At 28.0% G+C, this 23,313-nt stretch overlaps 1 protein-coding gene across 1 annotated transcript; it reads left to right on the forward strand.

Moving 5' to 3' along the window:
• Window positions 1-6,576: 6,576 nt before the first annotated feature.
• Window positions 6,577-12,965, forward strand: LOC106767256 (probable ascorbate-specific transmembrane electron transporter 1). The gene is made up of 4 exons (XM_014652108.2): window positions 6,577-6,895; window positions 11,176-11,224; window positions 11,379-11,578; window positions 12,534-12,965. The coding sequence occupies exons 1-4, from the start codon at window positions 6,737-6,739 to the stop codon at window positions 12,819-12,821; spliced, it is 696 nt and encodes a 231-aa protein (XP_014507594.1). The 5' UTR covers window positions 6,577-6,736; the 3' UTR covers window positions 12,822-12,965.
• Window positions 12,966-23,313: the final 10,348 nt, after the last annotated feature.

The raw sequence follows: 23,313 nt of genomic DNA on the forward strand, positions 1-23,313 counted from the left end.
CATTTTCATGTTCCTTGGTTTGCAGCAAAACCTAAACTATCTGAATTCTTGAAAGAGTAAAGAAAATAAAAAAACATTTTATTTGTGATTTAAGAAAATGAAGAATTAATGAATGTTGCTTCCATTTGTCACTTGATATCCTTCAAAGCAAAACTACTCTTAAAATTAAGTTACAAGAGGAAGCTTATGAATAAATATAAAAATATATAAGCAATGATTTGAACATGTAATAAGATGTTCAGTGCAAGCACAGCTCAAGTAACAAATTAAATTGAAGGAACACACATAAGGGCAACTATATAGCAAGAATAATTGAAGTTTGAACTTTTAAGCAAAAAATGGACAACTTCACCGCTATAAAAGCAAACATTTGGCAGACATGTGTGCAAACCTTAATTGATGTTTGGTTCCTAATGATTTGTTCCTGATGTTTGTATAAGATAAAAAAAAAAAATTAAATCGATAAAAGTGGGAAAAAATACTATAAAATGATTGGAAAGTAGAAGCAAGTAAGATAAAACTATAAGAAAACACACCTTACATAAAATTTGCTTATTATCTAAACAGACAAAGGTCTGAATCACACTACATTATGGTGATGACTGTTACTCCGTGCACCCCATCAAATTTCAAATATTTTCCTGTACGTCATCATTTCGGATTTTATTTTTCAGAACGCATTAAATCATTTTTGGAAAGGTTTTTTTCCGAAAGAGACTCACCCACTTCTAATCCTGGAGAAATTTTCTAAATTTTTTGATGGGGTGGTGGAAGAAAATTAATAGGGTGCAGGAAATAACACCCTATGGTGATTGCATTGGCCCAAGGTCATTCCACCCTGCAACATCTCAATTTTTCTTATAATATTCCAAGGTACTTTTTCATTCACTTGCTTTCACTGTAGACAGATTCTTGTATGGCATTAGTTAAGATAACTAAGAACAAGTTGTAAAAAATATTGGAATTATTTTATTCTCTGCTTATATCTGTGCATTTATGTTCATATATTTTTATACTTATGTTCATTTTTTATATTGCTCTCAACAATTATATATATCAATTATATTATCTCCTTATCATTCAATAAAAAATACAATATTTCATTCTTTCTTCTTTTGTAACATGGTATCAGAAGAAAATTAATTCTTGATCACGTTCTTATGCAACCAATTCTCTTACTACCAGAAATCTTCATCTTCTACCTCTCGTTCTTGGCTTTCCTACAATTTCTTCTCCTTCAATGGCTTCTGCAGTTGTTTCTTCTTCTAATAATTCTCAGGCGCAGTCACATTTCTCAACTTTGGGACTTTCTCAAGAGCAAGGTCTATTGGCACTTCTTCCTCAATCTAATCCCACAGTCACACATTCTATTGGTATAGTGAGTTCTCATAATGTTTCCACTTCTTCTTAGGATCAAGGTAATATCTCTTCCCAATGGATTCTAAACACATGTGCTACTGATCATATATCCAGTTCTTTGTCTCATTTTATTTATTATCATAAAATCTCACCAATTGCAATTTCTCTACCCAACAAGAACTCTTCATTTGCTCATTTTTCTGGCACAGTTTCTCTTGGCCCACACCTTGCCTTACATAATGTATTGTTTGTTCCTAATTTTTCAGTCAATCTTATTTCGGTCACAAAGTTAACTAAATCTCTATCTTGTAAAATTACCATTTCTGAATTTTCATGTGAAATACAGGACAAGTCAACCCTATAGATGATTGGGAAAGCTGAAGAAAGAAATGACTTGTATGTCATGATAGTTCCTGCATCCCCACCCATTGCTTCACCAACTGCTATTTCTCCTGAGAATTCTATTGCTTGTTCTACAATAAGACCTGACTCTATAGATATTTGGCACTCTAGACTAGGGCATTCTTCTTCTTCTTGTTATACCAAATTACGCACAATGTATGCCACTTTACTTGATACAAAATTCACTCCTTCCTTGTGATACGTGTCATAAGCAAAGAAAATTGTCTTTTCAATTAAGTACTACTGTTTCAAAAGCTCCTTTTGATTTAATTCATGTTGATATTTGGGGGCCATATTGTACTTCTTCTATTGATGGTTTCAAATATTTCTTAACTGTAGTGGATGATATGTCTAGATTCACATGGATTAAATTGATGGCAAGTAAGTCTGATACAAGATCACATCTTATTGACTTTGTTTCTTATATAAAAACTCAATTTGGCATTGATGTAAAAGCTGTTAGATCAGATAATGGTAATGAGTTTACAATGACATATTTTTATAGACAAAAAGGGATACAACATCAATTATCTTGTGTTGAAACACCTCAACAAAATGGAGTTGTTGAGAGAAAACATCAACACATTNTCAATGTTGCTAGATCTTTAATGTTTCAATCCCATTTGCCAATAGTTTTATGGTCTTTTGCTGTTCGTTATGTTATGCAACTCCTTAATATTTTACCTTCCACAGTTTTGACATATTTTTCTCCATCTCAGCTGTTACACAATGTTAAACCTGACATTACTTATTTGCGAGTTTTTGACTCATTTTGCTATGCTTCAACTCTTCAAGCACATAGAACAAAATTTCAACCTCGTGCAAGAAAATGTGTTTTACTTGGTTTTAAAACAGGAGTGAAAGGCTACCTTTTGTTAGATTTCAACTCAAGGGAAATTTTTCTATCAAGGAATGTAGTATTTTATGAAAACATAATTTCTTTTCTTACTAGTGACAAGCACTCACCTATTGATACACAAAATTTAAATTCATTGGATTTGGTCACCAAAATCAATTCATCTTCATCACCTCTTTTCTCAGAAGTTACTGATCAACCCTATTTACCACCTACATCTCCTCCTTCTATTGTTCCAGACCATATTAGTTTTTCTTCTCAACCTGTTTTTGTTGAACTTGCCACTGCTACTCCACAAAGGAAATCAACCAGGTCAACACATAAACCATCTTATTTGCAGGACTATCATTGCAACATGTTATCTACTTCTTCCGCCACTCAGTCATCCACAGGTACCTTATATCCTATCTCTTCATATATCTCATATGATGCATTATAATCTCTTCATAAATCATATGCCTTTAATCTTTTCCAAGTTAGTGAACCTAAAACCTATAACCAAGCCATCAAACATGATTGTTGGAGAAATGCCATGGATCAAGAAATTGCAGCTTTAGAAAATACCAAAACTTGGGTTTTGACTGATCTACCTTATGGAAAGCAACCTTTCATAAGTAAATGAGTATACAAAATAAAGAGGCATGCTGATGGGAGTACTGAACGATATAAGGCAAGGTTAGTAGCCAAAGGCTACACACAACAGGAATGCTTAGATTACTTTGAGACTTTTTCAACTATTGTCAAACTCACAACAGTAAGATTGGTTCTGACTTTAGCAGCTTCCAAACATTGGTATTTACATCAATTAGATGTAGATAATGCCTTTTTACATGGGGATCTAGATGAAGAGGTATACATGTCTCAAGTAGGCCTCTAGACAATGGAATTACAAGTTGACAACTACTTTACTTTCTTTGGGCTACATACAATCAAAATCAGATTATTCACTTTTTGTCAAAAGTGATTTTGCTCATATCACAATCTTACTTGTTTATGTAGATGATATAGTTTTGGCAGGTGATGACATCCAAGAAATCCAAACTGTGAAGGCTCTATTGAATGCAAAGTTCAAAATTAAAGGCCTAGGCTAACTCAAGTATTTTCTGGGCTTAGAAATTGCAAGATCTCAACAGGGCATTAATTTGTCACAAAGGAATTATGCTCTAGAGTTACTAGAAGATACAAGATTGTTGAGATGTCAACCTGTTTCTACTCCCATACAGCCAGGCACAAAATTCTCCAAGACAGAAGGAAAACCTTATTCAGATGTGCAAGCCTATAGAAGAATTCTTGACGGGTTATTATATCTAACCAACACAAGACCAGATTTATGTTTTGCTGTCAGTACTCTCACTCAATTTCTTTCCAATCCTTTGGAAGATCACTATGCAGCAGCAATAAGGATCCTGAGATATATCAAGAAAAATCCAGGACAAGGATTATTCTTTCTCTCCAACACAAAACATTCTCTCAAGGCTTTTAGTGATTCTGATTGGGCTGCTTGCCCTGATACTAGAAGATCTGTGATTGATTTTAATGTGTTCTATGGTGCATCCTTAATCAGCTGGAAATCCAAGAAGCAAGGTACTATATCTAGATCATCAACTGAAGCAGAATGTAGAGCCTTAGCTTCCACAACATGTGAAATTCAATGGCTTTTGTATCTGTTCCATGATTTGAAACAACCTCTACCACAACCAGTTCCTCTGTTTTGTGACAATCAATCTGCTATACGAATTGCACAGAATCCAGCCATGCATGAGAGGACAAAACACATTGAAATTGATTGTCATCTCATAAGGAATAAAGTTCAAACTGGTGTAATTAAGCTTCTGTCTATTTCTACTTCATCACAACTTGCAGGCATTCATACTAAAGCTTTGCATCCAGCACAATTTCAATCTTTGTTGTCCAAACTGAGCATTAAGGATATATATGCTACAGCTTGAGGGGGATATTGGAATTATTTTATTCTCTGTTCATATTTGTGCATTTATGTTCATATATTTTTATACTTATATTTCTTTTTTATATTGCTTTCAACAATTATATATATCAATTGTACTTTCTCCTTATCATTCAATAAGAAATACAATATTTCATTCTTTTTTCTTTTGTAAAAAAAAATAAATTATTAAAACAAATTTTATTTTTATTAAGAATCCAAAATTTATAATCGTGGCTTATGAAATTCAAAATATAATAATAAAATTATATATATATATATATATATATATATATTTATATAACAATTTTTTTTTATATACAGAAAGTAAATAAATGTGTTATATGAGGTGGAAACAATCTCATCAACTTAAAACGACATGATCCCGAAGAATATCTCAACCATAATAACATTACATGCTTTGGTCTTGTCAGCGTCCCAAACCAATATTAATATGGTTAATTAAAGATTAGATAAGCAATCTATATTATAAATCCTAAACCACTTAATTGGGGTGTTAAATACAGATTTTGACAAATAACGATTTTTCTTGTAGTTAAATCTGTATGTAATAGTGATTTTTTTTTAGTGAAAGTTTAAAACCTACACCGATATAAAATTATGCATAGGTATTATAATTGTTCACAAGCTAAGCATTAGGCATTCAATATAATATTTATTGTTTTCTCAATATTTGTTGTTTTCTTACTTACATTCCTAACTTACATTCCTAACTTGAGTGTCTTGGAAAAATATAGAAAATCAAGACCTACAATAATAAAAAAAACTTTTACCAGTTGGATCCAACTAAAACTAACATATTTTAATATGAAATAAGTAAAGTTTAGACATGTCAATATGATTCCTTTTACATGATTTGGTCCTGATTCATGTGGATCTGGCAAGAAAAGTTTACAGAACTAAAAAAAATCCATAAAAAAGTTCATAGGACCAAAATATGTACAAAAATATGTGGACTAGGACTAATTCATAGGCTTTTTTTTTTAGAAAAAATATTCATTTTAATAAAAAATATAATTAATTCTCAATTTTTATTATTATATGATAAAAGAGTTTGATCCAATTATACAGCATAACCCCTACGCTACATTAGGATACAAGTTTTCATCAAATTTCAAGTTTTTATAAATTTTCCATAATCAAGTGTACATACAATTGTTTAGAATAATTGACAGATCTATTTAAATGTGTACCAAATAAAGTATAAATTTATTATAAAGTATCATAAAGTATATATATATATATATATATTCTAAAATCAATAAATTATTTTTCTCATCTATGTCAACATTAGAACATACTTGAATGTGGAAAAAGATGAACCAAACTTAAAAAACTTAGAGAAAAGACATACAAAATATATTTTTTAATTGTTAAAAAAATTTTATTTATAATTTTTTTTAACTTAACAGATAAAATATTTATATTTATTTTATTTGTAAGTTTTTAACTCGATCTTTACATGTAAAATATATAATTAGATAAAAAACTAATGTAAGATAAATCTTAAAATTATGATAAAAAAATAAACATACGTTTTTTTTTTAAATGATAGATGGTAATTGCATGTGGAGTGAATATGGGAAATGTTAGATTTAATAAGTATTTTAGGATGTAATTTTCGAAAATGTTACAAACCTTTAAGAACTATTTTAGGATGTAATTTTATTTTATTTTTTCAAAAATGCTACTTTATGTCTACTATATTTTCCAATATTTCCATTCCCATGAAAAGAGATAGAAATATAATACTCCTATCGGAATATAAGACTAAGCAACATTAAACATATATTTAAGTAATATTTTTAGTAAAAAATTTAAATCAAAAAAACCAGTGAATAATCAAATATAAAAAAACACTTCTCTAAATATACTCAGCATAACATTTAGTTATTATATTATTATTAGATATTAATATGATTCTTGTATATGTACCAATTTTAACACTTCAATAGAAATTATTAATGAAAAATAAACAAAAATAAAAATCCATACTGGAGAAACGAATACTCTTTTTGTTGAGAAATTAATTGTCGATTGAAGCCTGGAAAAGTGTCCCCTGACAGCAAAAGCACACGGGCTGAGATACAGCATGCAATAAATACAGAGAAATCTTCAAGTGCTTCCAAAGTTTCATACTCCATCTATCTATCATGAGTTCAGAGAAAGAGAAAACTATGGTTGATGTTCTTCCATTAACTTTTCTGGTTCACTTACTGGCAATTCCTGCTATTGTCATGGTTCTGCTTTGGAGCATACACTTCAGGGGTGGCTTGTCTTGGAACTCTTCCAACAAATCTCTCATCTTCAATGTATGTTCTTCTATCTCTCTTCTTTCAAATTTCATCTTTTGATTCTCATATTTTCTTTTCTTTGCACAATCCATTGTTCTTTCAACTGTCTCTGTTTTCAACTTTCATCTTACATAGTTACTGTCAAATTTTTACAGATTTGTTCGTAAAACAACAACCTTTTAATTTAGTTTACGCTAAAATACTGTTAATTTTGAATTCAAATAGAAATATTCATTGTGTATTTACTTAATTAACTAAAACAAAATTACCAGACATAGGAAAAAAAACGTTGCCGTTTGAACCCTGTAATGACTGTGAACGGTTCTCTGAAAGTACGGCGACAACTACTCTTTAAAGTCTTGAAAAGACTGCATAACCTTATCTTTAATACGAGAATTGAGTGAACGAATTCTCTTTGAAAAGTTCAATCACTATTCATGAAACACTACTGAACAAATAAAAGTAAATATTTTTATATCAAGATATGCTTTAATTATAAAGAAATATTTGAATTTGAAATTTCGTCCTTACGAAATTAAATATTTTTAATAAATTAATTTTTTTTATTATGTGGTATTTATTTAGAAGTAATTATTCTAGATAACTTTTTTAAAAAATTATGGTATAAATATAATATTTGATGTGTAGAAAATGTTGAGAGTTCATAATAAACATTATTTATTTATTTATTTATTTCATAGGTTTAATTATTTTAGATATTTCTATTTATGCATACTTGTTTCAAATAACTCTTTTTATTCTAAATGGTCTCACTTATAGATCTCTCATGTGTAAAACTAAAACAATTTAGACATCGTCGTTAATTAGGTTGGACGACGTTAAAAATTTTGATGCGTAGCTTGGTGACATGAGCAAGTTGTTCTGATGTGGTACACATTAGTCGCTGAATTGGCTTTCTTTTAAATAAGTTGGTGGTCGGCCTAGTGATCGATCACTCGGCCCAGGAGACCATACGATACATAAAGAATTCTTCAAAAGTCTACCGAAACATTAAATCAATTCTCATTATTTAAGCTTTAAATAATTCTTTCTGTATCGCACGGTTTTTTGGCACCACCAAGCCAACCACCCACCAGGCCGAGTGGCCGACCACCAACTTATTTAAAAGAATGCCAACTCAGCAACCAATGTGTGCCACGTCAAAACAACTTGTTTATGTCATCAAGCCACACATCAAAATTTTTAACGTCGTCCAGGTTAATTAAGGGCGAGGTTTAAATTGATTCAATTTTAGACCTAATTGAGATCATTTAGAATACGATGAACTATTTAAGACAAACTTCCACAAATAGAGATGTCTGAAATAATTAAACCTATTTCATAATAAATTTTAAGGAATAATTTTTTAATTTTGCTAAATATTATTGCATCCCTTTTTTGTTTCCTTATCCCTAGTAAATTATTACCTCTTTCTAAAATAAGTTTAATTTTAACTATATAAAAAATTTCAAAATAACTTGTATTTTCATCTTTTAACGAAATACAATTTTTTTTTCTTTTAATATATCATCAAATCAATTATTTATTTTTCTTATTTAAAATAATGTTTTTCTGAAAAATAAATAAAACTATTTTAACAAAATAGCTTAACAATAAGTACATTTATTATGGTATTAATTATGTAATACAGAAATAGTCAATAGGATTCAAAATTTCTAACCCCCACATGCAATATTTAAATGCTAGGTTTTAGTTCTTCCGGCTGGCGCCAACTCAGGAACTACACGTGGATAATAATAAATACGATGCTATTTATGTACTCCCTAAATGCTATGTATTATACTCTCAGAATAAATCCAACTCTTTTGGAAAAAAAAATTAAGGATAACATTAAGAATTCTTTTGAAAATAATTAAAAAAAAAATTATATTATGCAATATATATAATTACATATTAAATAATATATACCTAATTCGTGTGGTTTAATTAATGAAATATTGGATTAATGAGCCACAAACTCAACATGTTAATCATTCTTATGATTATATAGAAAAAAAAAAGAGAAAAAATCGCTTTACATCATAACTATAACGATGAGCTTAGAAAAGAAAAAGTTAACACACTGAAGAAAATAAAATAAAAATTCTGTCTTATTACTAATATTTGTATATTTTTTACACTTCTAAATCTTTTTTATTATTTCCATTAATTTGCTCTCTCTAAATTATACTAATTAAAACAAGTGTTGAATGCTGGGTTTACATATTTGATTATTCTTTTCTTGAATAATTGGTTTAATTATATGTTTTAATTTCTTTCATATTTTAGGTAAATGATTTTTCGTTAGTCCCTCATCTTAAAAAAAAAAGACTTATTTATGAACATCTATTTACTTTTACTTCATATTGTTTTTATTCTTTTCTTCTCTATTTTTTTATTATTGATGGCGTTTACCACTTTTATATATTTTTACATCTAATATCTTTTGTCGAAAACTCTACCCAAAATGGGGTTTTTTAGCTAGTGCAAAAAAAAATAAAAATAACATGGTTTATTGAATTACACAATTCTTATACCACAATGTATAAAATTATGGTAGTAGATAATTTCTAATGAATATATAATTGACTTAAACATGACCAAAGTCATTTATAACCTAATAATTATAAAACATATTAAAATTATTCTAAATTAATAAACTATGAAATGCAAAAAAACTATTCCAATATGCAAGTATGCAAAAGTGTTATAAATATCAACAAATGTTTTGTCCAATTAATTATGATTTAGTTGAGTGCATTAAAGTTTAACAATTATGTCTGACGAAAAACTATAATATTTAATAATTTCACAATATTCTGTAAATCAAAAAAAGTTAATTTGTTGAAGAATTAGTGAAATATAATAAATTAGCTAATTCTAATTTATTTTCAATTACTAATTACAAAATGATGGTCAGTAGTTACATTTAATCTCTAATTTTAATTTGTTTATTACGTCATAGGTTCAATATAAACATAACTAACACGGTTAATTGAATACAAAAATATATAAATGATGTGTATATGATACAATTAAATGAGGTAAACTTTACCTTCATGTCCAAAATTGACACTAATAAGAAAAAACACTAGTTTAAAACTAAACATGTTTAATGTAAAAAATCTAAAAACTCAATTTTAATTACTCATATACTATTTATTTAAATAAGTATGAGAGAGATTCCTCTACAATAAATTAAATAGTTGTTGTAGCATCTATTTTAACTAAATTTTTTCTTAGTCACGTTACCTAATTGATATAAAGCATGACATATAAATATAGAGTATATTTATAGTACTCAATTTATCTTATTATAAAAAGTTTAGACATTCTATAAACTCAATAAGAAGATAACAAAATATACATTATAATAAATTTATATAGAAAATTCTTCGATTCTATAAATCTCTAGGTTTTTTTCTGTTATTAAGAGTTGTTACTTTATATTATTACTTGCACCTTGTATGTTCTCATATAAAGAATATGATTATAGTAGGTGGATCAAAACTACAAATAAAACAATTGTAAGGTAGACTAATACATCTTAAATAGTATATTCAGGATATGACTATATAAAAACATACTATAATGATATTAAATTGATTTTTTTGAGAGAAGAACCTATTATTAGATTAACATATCCCATTTTTTTTTTCATAATTTCACTACTTTATTACTCATTCAGGAAACATTCTCTCTTAAAGAACAACATAAAAAACTCATATTTTTCATTAATTTAGATCGACAGTCAACATCAATCCCTACAATTCTATCTAATGACTAATTCAAATTTATCAATCTCTATTACTATATTTAACTAGCTAATTCAAATTTTAATCCAAATTCGTTCAAATAACATATTGTTGATCTTATAAACCAACCAATAACATAAACAATTCACATTCATCAACATTAAATTTAGATTTTTTTTTTTAGAAGACTATGGTATTAAATGAACGGATGAAACTCTACATCTATCATGTTTACTACCAAATCTTCCATCGATATTTCATTGTTGAGGACCAATACCTCTAAATCAAGCTATGATAAGGTTAATCCCACTAATTTCTTTAGTACAATCTTTATTCATGTATATATTAAAATTATTTAGTGGACAAATTAATAAGCGCAAAGTGGTATGAATAGATTATGCAATATTTATATAAAAATTAATAGCTAAAAATGTTGTTTCAATATTTATAATTTAAACTCTTCATTCTTATGTGTATGTGTAGTATCAATAGTGAAATTGTGATATTGCTCTATCACTTAACTGAAACCCTCTTTCTATACAGATTCATCCTGTTCTTATGCTAATTGGAATAATAATTACTGGAGGTGAAGGTAAAATAAAAGTACTTTCACATAATGATGTTTTATTAACATTTTTGCTTATTACTACATATTTCTATTTTTAGTTAATAAGAGAAATTATAATAAAACGACATGTTGAAAAGAAAATTGTGGTAATAGTTTCTGTTTCACTAAATGTTTGCAGCAATTATAAGTTACAAAGCTCTTCCTTTTAAGAAGAAAATGAAGAAATTGATACACCTTGTTCTGCATGCGACGGCACTGATACTTGGAATAATTGGAATTTACGCTGTCTTCAAGTTTCACAATGAAATGGGAATTGTCAATCTCTACAGTTTGCATTCATGGCTTGGAATTGGGGTTATAGTTCTCTACGGAATTCAGGTAAATCATTCCAATCTTCTTTTCAAACCCTAATCCTCAAATTATCACATTTCTTCAACACTGCATTACCATGCTCTTCTGACTCTACTTTTGAGAATATGATTATGATTTTTTACAGAGACATTACAATAAATTTAAGAGATTTTTTTTTTTTTTGTGTCCATGCTCTGTTGTTGAGCTCAGGGTGGTTTATTAGGGTCTTTTTCTTTCTCCATCCCTATAATTTTGAATTATACCTACATAAATTTAAAAAAAGGTTAACTATGATTTTAATCTTTACCTTTAACTGAAAATTAAAATTAGTTTTTTTTTTCTAATTTTGATTTAATTTAGTTTCTCAATTTTAGAAATATGTAGTCATTTAAACCAAATTTTGTTAAAAAAACATATTTTATTATAACATTTAAATTATTTATATTGATTGACATATTTTTTTAATATGTTAAAAAATACATTTAAAATCTTAAATAAAATTAACAAAATTTAGTTAAAAAAACTAAATTTACACTGTTCTATAAAAGAAAAAAATTAAATTAATCTAAAGTTTTAAAAAGAGACTAATTCTAAATTTTACTTAAAGTTAAAAAATCAAAAATATATTTAATTCTTTTAAAATAACTCTTTTTTTATACACGTAAGTGAATTCTACATTACTTATTTTAGAAATAAATTTTCAGAATAAATAAGAGGGATGAAAGTGTAGTTGGAGGTAGGCTGGAAATCGTAGTTGTATGGAGTGGAGATAGTAATCATGGGAGTGCAGAAAGAAGAAACCCTTGTTCGGCACTCACCTTTAAAGAACGTGAAACGTACTGAGAAAAAGTTATACTAATAATGTTTTATACTCTGATTTGCGAAAAAACTCATAACAGAGAAAATTTTGTTACAGAAATGGTACATGATTAATGAACATATTTTGAAAGCTATCTAACATAATTTGTAGTGTTGAACACAGTGGATATTTGGGTTTGTGATGTTTATCTACTACCACGGAGTGAATTCATCCCTGAAAAGCAGCACACTTCATTTGCATGTGAAAATGGGACTCTTTGTGTATGTGTTGGCTGTCGCAACTGCTTCTCTAGGGTTTCTGGAGAAGCTTACATTTATGCAGACTTCTGGATTGCCAAAACATGGTTCTGAGGCCATTCTTGTCAACTTCACCGCCATTATCACAATCTTCTATGCTGCCTCTGTTGTCTTTTCTGCTGTCTCACCCTCCTCAACAACACCACATCAATAAGCAACATCACCTTTTTAATAACTTTTTCTCATGCTTGCCACTGGAAAATAACTATGACAGCACACAAAAAAAATTGTGATTATCATGAATGTATATTTCTTCATATTTGGATTCATAATCCTTATAATCACAGAAGTACTATCTTACCTGGGAATTGCCTTTTATTCAATATAACTAATAGAATGTTTATATTTTGATAACTCTTTTTAATAACTTTTTGATAAGAGAATATTTAATTGGTTTGTTTGAATTTATTTTTAAAAATATTTGAAACAGATCAATCATAAACTGTTACTTGTTAAAAAAGAGTTATTAAAGAAACTTTTTCATAATTAAAATACGTTTTGTCATATCTCTTAAGACGTTATTTTAGTTTTATTGTTTTGTAACATCAAATTTATAGTGTTGAAAGAATACGACTCTAAATTTTTGTAAAGATTCCACACGCAAAATCTAAAAAAGTATAATTAAATATAAAATAAAAATATAATTTATATGCTTTAAATAAGGAATTTTCATTAGATTATTATAAGTCATAAAGAAAGATTGAGGAACACTATTAAAAAAAAGAGAAAAAAAAAATCGACTAAGCATCTACTAGCAGCAAAAAAGATAGTTAAAGTAGCAGCACCTACGCGAAGCGGGTTGGGCCCAGACCCGACAATGACACATAATATATATATATATATATATATTAATTGACAAAAACTCCTTATTCATAAAAATAATATACTTTAAATTCAACGGTATTATAATAATTTTTATTTTTAATTTAAAAAAGATAAACAAAAGTAAAAAATTATTACATTCTAAAAAGACTATATAAATTAACAATCATATATATATATATATGGTTTGCTAACTTGCGTACGCCTGTTTTTCAGTTGGTATATCATGAATTCTAAGTTTTAAGATCGAGGATATTTTAATAATTTTCATTCTCAAAATTAAAAAATAAAAAAAGAAACCCCCAAAACCCTTATCCACCTATCTCATTCCTTTCAACCCTTTCTCTTTCATCTCTTTTAGTCCAACCTTTTTCTCTGTCATCTTTGCTCTAGTTCAAAAAAAATCAGAAACACTTGTCTTATTTTAATAATTTTCATTCTCAAAACTTAAAAAAAAAAAACAAACTCTTATTCACCTCGTACATTCCTCTCAACCCTTTCTCCCTCATCTCTCTCACTCAAAAATTTTCTCCCTCATCTCTGCACTAGTCCCAACTAAAAAAACACTCATTATTAAATAAAATGGTTAGAGAAAAAAAATACTTACATAAATAAAAAAATTAAAGCACCTAATTTTTTCTTTATATAATTTTAAATAAAATTTCAAGATTTAGATTTTTTATTGTTTGATTTTATCGTTGAAAATTTTATTGTATTTTGATTTGTTTTTTCTTTAATAAAGGAAAAAAAAGTAAATGAATTTCTACAAAAACAAATTAAATGGCCACAGAGCAATGTTACATAGTAGTCTCAGAATGTAAAGGAAAGATGTTCATAAGTCTTGGTGCAAGTTGTACTTGTTGGTTGTAATATATATAGTGAAGATAATGAAATTAAAGAAATTATGAATGAACTTTTTTAGGAAGGTGAATATGTCAATGTCTCAATTCTTTACAAAAGTAAATTGTTTAATAATGAGTGTTTTTTGAGTTAGGGCTAGTGTAGAGATGACAGAGAAAATGTTTGAGTGAGAGAGATGAAAGAAAAAGGGTTGAGAGGAATGAAGAAGGTGAGTAAGGGTTTGAGGTTTCTTTTTTTAGTTTTGAGAATGAAAATTATTAAAATAAGGCAAGTGTTTCTGATTTTTTTCTAATTGGGGCTAAAGTATGGATGACAGAGAAAAGGTTGGAGTGAAAGAGATGAAAGAGAAAGAGTTGAGAGGAATGAGAGAGGTGGGTAAGGGTTTTGGGTTTTTTTTTTTTTTTTTAATTTTGAGAATGAAAATTATTAAAATACCCTATACCTTAAAACTTAGAATTCATAATATATAAGAGTAATTTTGTCTACTGAAACCCAGTATACATTGCTAAAATGTACCAACTGAAAAACAGCGTATGCAAGTTAGCAAACTCATATATATATATATATATATATATATATATATATATATATATATATATATATATATATATATATATATATATATATATTATGAATTTTATTTTGGTTTCTATATATCAAACCAGACCTTTGTAGCTTTGAAACAGTTTTAATAATTGCATAGTTAAATATATTCCAGTTAAGCTTTAAATTAGTAATTTTTTTAAAATGTCACCTGTTTAAGAAGCAGAAAAAAATATACTAATTTAAAATAAGTTAAACACTACTTAGTTTCAAAATAAACAAATTAGACAAACACAAAAAAAAAAACTATTTATTTTATTAAAAAATATTTGTTTGAAAATAAGTATACACAAACTGACCTATTATTTTAATAATAAAAGAATATTATTTTTATTTATTTTGGTGAACATAAATAATATAAAAGATTAATATTTTTCAAGAATAGTTGTTATGGAAAGAAAATATATTGAATTAGGTATCACCTAAAAGAAATAAATAAATCTAAGATGTCCTAATTTATATGCAAAGCATTAAGAGGATTGAAGGGAAAAAGTTAGGTCTCATATATAATTAAAGACAAAGACCAACAAAAGGAGTTTCTTGACTTTAACAAGAAAAGGAGAAAGAATAAAGATAGTTCATTGATAGGCAGAAAACTAATTAACAGAACAAGTTCTTTAACTAATCAAGAAATTAAATATAAACTCTTTCTTACGGAGAACTATTACCAATGACATTTTGTGAATATGTTTCTGCTTTTTTGTTGTATTTTTTAATAATTTCTTATTCCTTAATTGTTCAATTAATATCATTAATATACTCATTTAGAGTATACTATTAAAAGTCAATAATATATCATTCATACACGTTATCATTAACCTTTTATATTCATTTTCATTAAAGCTTGAAAAGACATTATTCAAAGATAATAAAATTCATGGAACTGTAGAAATAGTATTTAGTGGGCATTATATATAAAATATTATTTTTATAAGTCATTAAAAATGATTTATTTTTAATATGCTCATATATTAAGATAGAAAAAGCCAAAAACAAACATGTAAATTTGACAAGAAAAAACAAAAAGAAAAGAAATGAAATAATAAATTAAAATATTAAAAAAAAAGGAAAACGAAAGGTTGGAGAAAATGCCATGTGGAAGAAGTTTAATTAATATAGTGAAAAAAATTTATTCATAAACCTTGTTTTTTATATCATTATTCATAACGATCGAGATTGATTGGTCCATATGAGCTTTACGTGTGTTAGATGTCATCTTCAATCACCTTATCAACATTGTTCAAAAAAATTTGAATACCTAAGATAAGATAACACATTTTAAAGCTCTCTCTTTCAACCAATCTTAATAGAACATTGTAGAACTATACCACCACAACTTTAACATATCTGCAATGTTTAAATTAGGCTCATAAGTGCTCTAAGAACATTGGTTGAGAAATTAGAAAAAAGAATATATTAGAAAGATTTTTTTTTCAATATTTGAATGTTTTTCCAAAAAAAAAAAAATTATTTCAAGAACATTATAGTTCTCAATAAAATTAAATGAATACAAGATAATATATATTGTAAACTTTATACTTAACTCAATCTCATAAAATAGATTATGATATAATGTTAAGAAAGAAACTTTAAATTTAATTTAAGTCAATAAAATTAGTATATAAGATGAGATTTACGTTTAAATATATACTTTAAATTGATTATATTTTTAATTGATCTCATACTTATAATATATATATATATATATATATATATATATATATATATATATATATATATATAAGTGTTAAAAAATAGATTGGCCATGTTAAAATTTGATTACTTTTTTGAAAAGTTAATTGAAGTTGTAATTAATTTGTTGGCAAGTGTGATGATTATTGATGATGCAATAGAGAACATGTGATTTTCAATGAGGTTGGAATATGGAGAAGTGAGACAATTTGTTTTGATAAGTAAGAAAATAAAAATAGAGGTTTAAAGAGGAAAATGAAACTCTTACGGAAAGAAAATGGGAGTGGTTGATTCTGGCGAAATGATGAAGATAAGATCCAAATTCAATTAAATCAAAGTTTGACAGTGATGCTAACTGTTACAATTAATTAAGGACCATTTTTAATGTGTATAATAGTGGTTACATGTGTTTATTTTACAAACATATCATATCAAAATATTTTTAATAAATTTATACGAAGAAAGATTATAAGACATTGCATGTGAAATTTTGAAAATATTAATAATTTATAATTAAATAAGTAAAATTGGTTAATCTTATTAGATGAAATTTTAATTTTCTAATTTTGGCTCAATTTTGAAAGATATAAGCTTTTCGATGTGAACCTTTGAATCCTATCATTAATAACATGGATTATCCTTTAAATTAGAGGAAGAAGAAGATGATAAGATTTTGCATGATGCATGATGGTTAGGTAGAAGTATAAAGGTTTATTAATTTGATTGTTGGTATTCAATATAATTGCAACTAACATTTTTCACTTTGAAAATGAAGTGTACATTACGACAACTACAATGAAGGTCTGAGTATTTTTAACGTTAGGTTACAGCTCAAATACCGTATATGTGGTAAAAAGTAAGACATTATATTACAATTATTAAATATCGCAGAAAAGGTATTTTATAATTTTAATTGCAACAATCTTCTCTCATCTAAACAGTTAACAAACAGCAGTGAAGTTATATGATTCCAATTTTTTACAAAAACAAAAATTATCATAAATAAAAGTATGTTTTTAAAATCTTAATAACATTTTTTATGTTTGACCTCTTCAAATTTATATAGTTATAAAAAAAATTTGGCACCTCCAAAATATATTTTGAAGATTTATCACTGAATAAAAGAACATATAAACTTGACTTTATTGCCATTATTACTTTATATAAATTGTATAAATTTTTCTACTCATATCTCATATTTAACATTAATTTGTTATGAATTTTATATATATATATATATATATATATATATATATATATATAACAAAATTATATGAATAATTTCAGCATTTTTGAAATTAATGATACTCTCATTTTTGTATTTAAGGTATGATCTTATAACATTTTTTAAATTTTAAAAATTTTTATCAACATTTTGAATTAGTTTTTAGATTACACGAAATGAAAATTGCTATCAACCATAATCAAACATACACTCAAAGATCAATATATAAAATACATTGTCACTACTACAAAAAATGCTTTTAAAATTGTTTAATATACTTCGATTTTAAGAAAAACAAAGTTTTCAAAATGCGATAACATTTTTAAAAAATTTTCATTATTATATTTTTTGGTTCTAAAATAACTTAAGCTTATACTAATATATATGTCAGTTCTTTAAAGAATCAATGCCTATAGTTTTCCAAATAATTTCAAAAATGTCACTAGTGACACTTTTGCAAATGTTTGCATAGCTATTGATTTCGGTTCTTTAAAAAATTGAGGCCTATAGTTATACAAATATTTAAAAAAAATGTCACTTGGTGATATTTTTGAAAATATTTGCACATTCATATACTTCAATTCTTTTAAAGATTAAGGCTTATTCGTCTACTAGGATTAAAATTACATTCCCACCATTTTTTTTATTTACTTCATTGCATTAGTTCTCCACTTCAAGAGTCACTTTGCTTCCATCCTCATCACCAAACGCGAACCACACTACCACTTTCGTCGTCTCTCCTCCATTCTCCTTCATTCACTTCCTCGTAGCCAATGCAAAGTGTTGTGCTATGTTGTCACTACGAGCATCCATTTTCTTCTCATTTCAAAAGCGATTAGAGATTTGTTCTTTAGTCTTGCATTTTTTGTTTCATACTTCTTTTCCTAATGAAAATATTATTTTAATCTCTTTTGTTCAATGTGGAGGTGGGAAAGGTAGTGGTGACTCTTTTTGTTGATAGGGAGAACGGTGGTTCTATTGTGAAAAATATGTGAGGATGAGAAGAAATTAAATTTTATTTTAAAAAATATTAGGAATAAGCTTTGGTTCAAAAAAGAACCGAAGCATAAAGTAAATAATAGGCTTCGGTTATGAACCTCATGCCAAACATTTCATCACTACAAAAATTACTTTTCTCCTTCCTTCACCACTCATCCCTCCTTCCTCCTTCCTTCTTTGTTCTTGAGTACTTCCACACAACACGGTCAAACCCAAGTCCCTATTGTTTCTCAATGTTGAGTGAACGATGAGTGAGTTTTCTTTCTTCTCCATTCAATTTGTTTTTGGTGTTTTTTGTTGAGTTTGTGTTTTTCATTAAGACTCCAAAACGACAAAGGTGACCCACGCGAGCCTTGATTGAGATTCTTGGTTGCCTTAATTTGTACGGATTGAGATTTTTGGTTGCCTTGATTTTTGCATATTGGGATTTTTTGTTGGATTGAATTTTTGCAAATATGGATCTTTGCAGCATAAGTTGGGTTTTCAATGTAAAAATGAAAATGATGTATCACATGCCTATATATTTGTTTTTTGTATGGACTTGGGAATATGATGGAGAAAACAAAGGTTGATGATCACGAGAAAGAACAAAATAATGAATGGAAGATGAAGTTCAAAATAATGAGAAAAAAAAAGATTAGGCTTCAGTTCTGATATAAAAACTTAGGCTTCAATTTACAACCAAAGTAAAAAATCAATCTTTTCTTACCACGTTGTGATATGTTTCGACTATTGAACCAAAGCATAATGTCTAAAATAACCAGTATTAAATCTCTTTCCTATACTAATATTATGAAGATAAACATTATTCTTTTAGAAATAATTGTAATTAGTTTATATTAAATGATGATATACCACAAGAAATTATTTGCATTTTATATATCTATTTTCTATATCATTATTAAATTTACCCTTTTTCCAATTCAATAAACTAATATAACACACTTTATTTAATGACTCCCTCTGTTTTATCACAAATGGTTGTTTAGTAGAAAAGTTATAGACAAATTAAACAAATAACAACTTTAAACGAGCATCATTATTAATATTTCGAATATAAGTTAATTGATTTTAATTAAAAGTATATATGACAAAAAAATATGAAATTAGAATATAAAAGAGTTTTCCATTCATTGATTCATAAAATTTAACAAATCATAGTAAAAAATCACAATAGTAAAATTACAATTTTTGTAAATTTTTAGTGATGATTAACTAAATAATTTTCGTTCAAAATGAAAATAATAGTCATAAAAAGAATTATGGTTAAAATTTTTTCAAGAAGAAAAAATGATGATAATTATATAAAGAATAGTCGTTGAATGTGCAATACTTTCATAACAAAAAGACACGCTTCTTTCTCTTGTGCAACTTTCATTTTCTCTTCCTTTTCATTTTCACAATTGTTGCTACTGCTAGTGATGAACTTTTGCAAGCCTACGCTAGTTACGAGCTACTATTCAAAAACCTCTGCCAATCGTGAAGCATTAACGGTCTCACCTTACGCCGTAAGTCTATGTTGCACTGTAGTTACTCCAAGCTTCAATCGTGCATCTCCTTCGCATTTCCACCTCCAATTTACAACCCATCTTCTTCTTTAACCCCAAAAAGGAGGAAAACCACCATGGATTAAGGAGGAAACCTAACGAGGAAAGGGAGAGCTTTCTAACACTCCAAACAACTTTCAAGAGTATCTTTCAAGCACCCTAGGTGATTCTATCAGTGTAAAAATGAGGACTACTCAAAACCCTCGTAAAAACATTATTACATACCCACTTTTGCGTATAAAAGCCGACAAAATCACCTAACGACTTCATTCTTTCCCAACGAGGCCTAAAACTCATTTCTCTCCGACTTGTAACTCATTGGGTGAGCCATATTTTTGTCTAACAACTTGGATACGAAGGGTTTAGGCCAATGAGCAGCCAGCTCGCCCAATGGCTCAACTTGGCGGCCAATGGTGGTTTTTTGGTCATCTAAGGGGCAGTCAATGGTAGTATAACCCTATAGGTGAGTCATTTCTTTATGTTTGTAGTGTTGGGTGAAAGAAGAATGTGAAATCTTAAAGAAAAGATGCATTGGACGCCACCAAGTCAGAGAACCTAAGCCAGTTTCAGGGTTGGCCAACGTTGGGTGGTGAGACATAGCGTCGAGTGCCATTTCCATTCTTGCAAGCTATGTTGGGTGGTACTTTAATAGCGTTAGGTGCGAACTTCACAAAGAGCTCAAGAATTTTGGGTGCCCAGAGGTGAAGGGCGTGCATAGGGTAGTACTTATGTTGATGTGGAAGTTTGCATTCTATCTCTTCATGTTGCTCGATGGAAAGCGAATATTTGGTCGTTTGAAATGCACACATGTTTTGGAGAGCTTGGAGGTCTACTAGGGCTTGTGGGAACAACTATTCTTCCTCCTTGTATCTTCATCTTCTTCCATCTTTTATTTTGTAAGCTTTGACTCTTCATGATAATGGAAAGCTAAATGTATTTTGTTACAGGTAGGTTTAACTACTAAACTCTTTGGCATTTCAAATGTGAGTGTGTGTGTGTGTGTATGCCTTTGCCATTAAATGCTAATTTTCTTGTTTCCTTGCTTAGTGCTTGCTTTGGTTTGACCATCCATAGCTCAAACTTGGTTCATTAGGTGTTGAAAAATACCTTTTGTAACCTAGAACTGAACCAAAAGGCCTAATGGAGCTTGTGTCTAGGAATGAAGCTTGAGCCATTAGTGGTTTTAAACCCTCGTTCATAAAGTGGGTTTGTTTATTATGGGTTTAATGGAGAGTCTTAATAAGGAAACCTAAGCTCTTTCTACCAAGGGATTGAGTTTTAATAAACGTGTGGGTTGACATTAGTATACTAATGGAGAGGAGTTGTGTTTATATGCATGAGAGTGAAGTCGTTGATATCTAACCCCAACAATATCATTTTATATTGTTTATCATCTTTTTCACCGTCAAAGCGTTTTCAACTATCAAAGTTCACCTTTTACTATTTATGCACAGATTTACTTTGCACAATCTCAAATTGTGAAAATATTCTTTAGTCTAGACTATTTATTAATTGTGAGTATTTGGTATTGTACAAGTCTCTTAGGAAATAATATCTGAACTTATCGATTACTACTTGCATGACTTGATACACTTGCCAAAGAGTTAACCGTCGCGAGACTCCTTCACGAAGCTCTCCACATCGTGTCACGAAACTTCTCCCAAAGCTTTTTGCACCGCGCCATAAAATCCTTCCTACCAGACTCCTCCTCACCTATGGTTGGTATTTCACATTTATTCAAAGATTTGTTTACTTGCTTCTAATTTATAGCTTCACAAGAAAAAAATGGTGAACCCATGAAAAAGTTATGTCCCTTTATTAACAGTCAGATGGAGATGCTTTCTTGCTCTACTATGGTAGGTTTTCCATTCTTAATCTCGTTTTGACATGCAACACATTATTTTCTTTTCATTTTTTTAATGATTTTTAACGACAATTTTAGTGTAATTCTNATCATTTTAAACTTTTAACTATAATTATTTTAGACGTTGTTTTGTTGAACTTCAATAATTAAAAACTGTTGTTGGAAAGTTGTTTTAATCGTCATTGTATTATTTTATAAGTCATTGGGTATATATTGGAATTGTTTTTTCTTGTACAACAAACTACCTTTAGGAAATGGAAACTAATAACTTACATATATGAAATTGTTTTACATCATATGTGTTGAAAATATGTTAAGGATTTTAAAATTGATTTGGTATATTTCTATGAATTTGAAACAGTAATATACTCTATCTATGTTGCTTTTGACTTATTTTAAGTATTGATTGACCGTAACTAATCTGAATTAGTATATATATGTTAATTTGAGAGCAAAGTTAATTTCAATTGGTATTTAAAACATGTTAAGAAGGATGTAAAAGATGGATGTTAAGTTGTCCATTGTTTGTGAATTTGTTGTATTGTGTTTCTGCATATTTCACTTGAAACTTGCATAGTTTACTTAAGTATTACACTTATCAATGGAACAAAGTTTAAACAATAACAATTATTATGGAAATACAACTTTATCTCTTAGTGTCACATTGGTTGCTCAATTGATAATACTCATCACTCAAATCACGACTTAAAATTTGAATCAGAGAGATGTCAACATTTTTCTCTCTCAAATGATAAAAAACTTGAAAGTATGTGATAGTTTATGGAAATTTGTAGCTTGATACAATAAAGAATGTGATAGTTCAAGCGCCACTGTGACGTTTAAGCTATTATGAAAGTTAATGTTTGACTCTTTTTTCATTGTAAATTGACACTCAAACACTTTGAATGCTCAAATGAGAAAGAGTGAAAACTAATTCTTTCTCCTTCATAAATATATGGATTTAACATTCCCATAGATTAACAAATCTGATTAGTCAAACCTTAATTTACATATTAAGCAAAGGAAATTCAGT

This window comes from Vigna radiata, chromosome 1 (genome assembly GCF_000741045.1).
Source record: "Vigna radiata var. radiata cultivar VC1973A chromosome 1, Vradiata_ver6, whole genome shotgun sequence".
Lineage (NCBI taxonomy): Eukaryota > Viridiplantae > Streptophyta > Magnoliopsida > Fabales > Fabaceae > Vigna > Vigna radiata.